This window comes from Erinaceus europaeus, chromosome 10 (assembly GCF_950295315.1).
Source record: "Erinaceus europaeus chromosome 10, mEriEur2.1, whole genome shotgun sequence".
NCBI classification, from domain to species: Eukaryota; Metazoa; Chordata; class Mammalia; order Eulipotyphla; family Erinaceidae; genus Erinaceus; species Erinaceus europaeus.
This window is the reverse complement of record NC_080171.1, coordinates 55,962,760-55,964,426: the sequence shown is the minus strand read 5'-3', so window position 1 is coordinate 55,964,426 and position 1,667 is coordinate 55,962,760. Positions and strand designations below refer to the sequence as shown.

Sequence of the window (1,667 nt, the reverse complement as noted above, 5' to 3'; positions counted from 1 at the left end):
TTTGATGAAGAAGAGAAATGTCTTAAAATAAATTTAATAAGTAAATATTTATTATTTTTATGAAGATATGAACATATTCTATATAACATGTAACTCCAAATATCATTAAAATAAATATATAAATTAATATAAATAAATAAATAAGTAAATAAACACGTAGTTTCTAACATGAACTTCAGCCATGGGGTACAGGTAACATTTACTCCAATTTATGAAAACAGTTGAACATAGGTATATTTAATATTACTGATAAAAATATGCCAAAGGTGATTCTAATTGTTTTATCACTAATGGAGGAAATAATCACTCTGGAAATGACTGAACAGTTAAGTCTGAATTAGGATGTTAGTCACTAAGACTCAGCTTCTTTCTTCTTCCAGTCCTTGTGTTCTGATAAACTTGTTAATGAAGAGAAAGCACCTCTTGATTTCCACTCTGACGACCTCCCAGGCACACACACTGTACTTCTTCTCTTTCAGGTAGAGACGAATTCTCCGGAAGTACCTCTTCATCTCCAGGGAAGCGCTCCCATAGCTCAGGGCAGAGTCCTCCTCTGTCCCCAGCTGCACCAAGCATGAGTCCAGGTATTCCAGCTGCTGGTGCAGCCCTGTGCGCACAAGGTCCAGGAGGGTCTTGTCCCAGGCAGCAGAAACATTCACTAAGAAGAAGAGATGGAAGACCTGCTGGACTGTTTCGTGGACGATGGACATAGCCTGTGCCTTCTGGAACTGGCCATCGAGCTGCTCCTTGGCGAATTTGAAATTGGTCCTATAATTCAGACAGGAAAGAAGAGAGACTGTTCCTACTTGGTCCAGAGCTCTGACAGTCTCCTGATTTTCCAAAGTAAGGCTCAGTGGCAGGTTGCAGCTGGTGGAGTAGATGGGACTGGACAAGATCATCACTAGCACAACCAGTGAAGAGACTGAGAATGCCATTGTGAAGTAACAAGAAATTCTTTTCCTTGAGATGAGAGATTGTGAGTTTTTTGTCTAGCTTCTCTGAAGATCTTTTGCTTTGTTTGTCTCTTATATACCTAGCATACTATTTCATGTTCCAAAATTTCCCCAGATCTATGTACTTCCCTGCCTTGAACTTTCCTTTCTCTTCAAAGACTAAAGCCTTATCCTTAGTTTCTACTCTTTCTGTGTTCTTTCCAGACTCTGAAATTGTTCTGTGAAAGTGAAACTTATTGATCAATAATCTTGACTTCCTAGTGTTGGCCATCATAACCAAAAAAATGACAAAAATGCTTAAGGAAACTACTAGGTTTCTTTCCTCTTTCCTTTTCTAGGTTTCCTTCTTGGAAATACTTATAAACCACTGATAAACAACTTATAAACAACTGATTTATACATACATGTATCTCACCTTACTTGCTGTTGTAACGGATTGAGTCTGATACATTTAACTTATTAACTCTCCTTAACTGAGAAAATTAGTGACTGTTTAGAACATACCATTCATTATGCAGAACTCAGTCTGTACAAAGATGATTAAACTCATACTCTTGCCCCTAGAAGAGAAAATACAAGCTATTAAGGTTGCACTGCAGTAGTGTCTGCACCTTCAGTGGATGGGGACTTGGGTTTGATTCCCAGCACCAACATATGAATATTAAAGGCAAAAGTGGGTGGAAGTATATGAATGATAGAATGATGCTTTGCTGG

At 38.2% G+C, this 1,667-nt stretch overlaps 1 protein-coding gene across 1 annotated transcript; it reads right to left on the bottom strand.

Annotated features, from left to right (window-relative positions):
- Window positions 1–359: 359 nt before the first annotated feature.
- LOC103124874 (interferon omega-1-like) lies at window positions 360–935 on the bottom strand. Its single transcript, XM_016193534.1, has one exon. The coding sequence runs from the start codon at window positions 933–935 to the stop codon at window positions 360–362; it is 576 nt and encodes a 191-aa protein (XP_016049020.1).
- Between the last annotated feature and the right edge of the window lie 732 nt (window positions 936–1,667).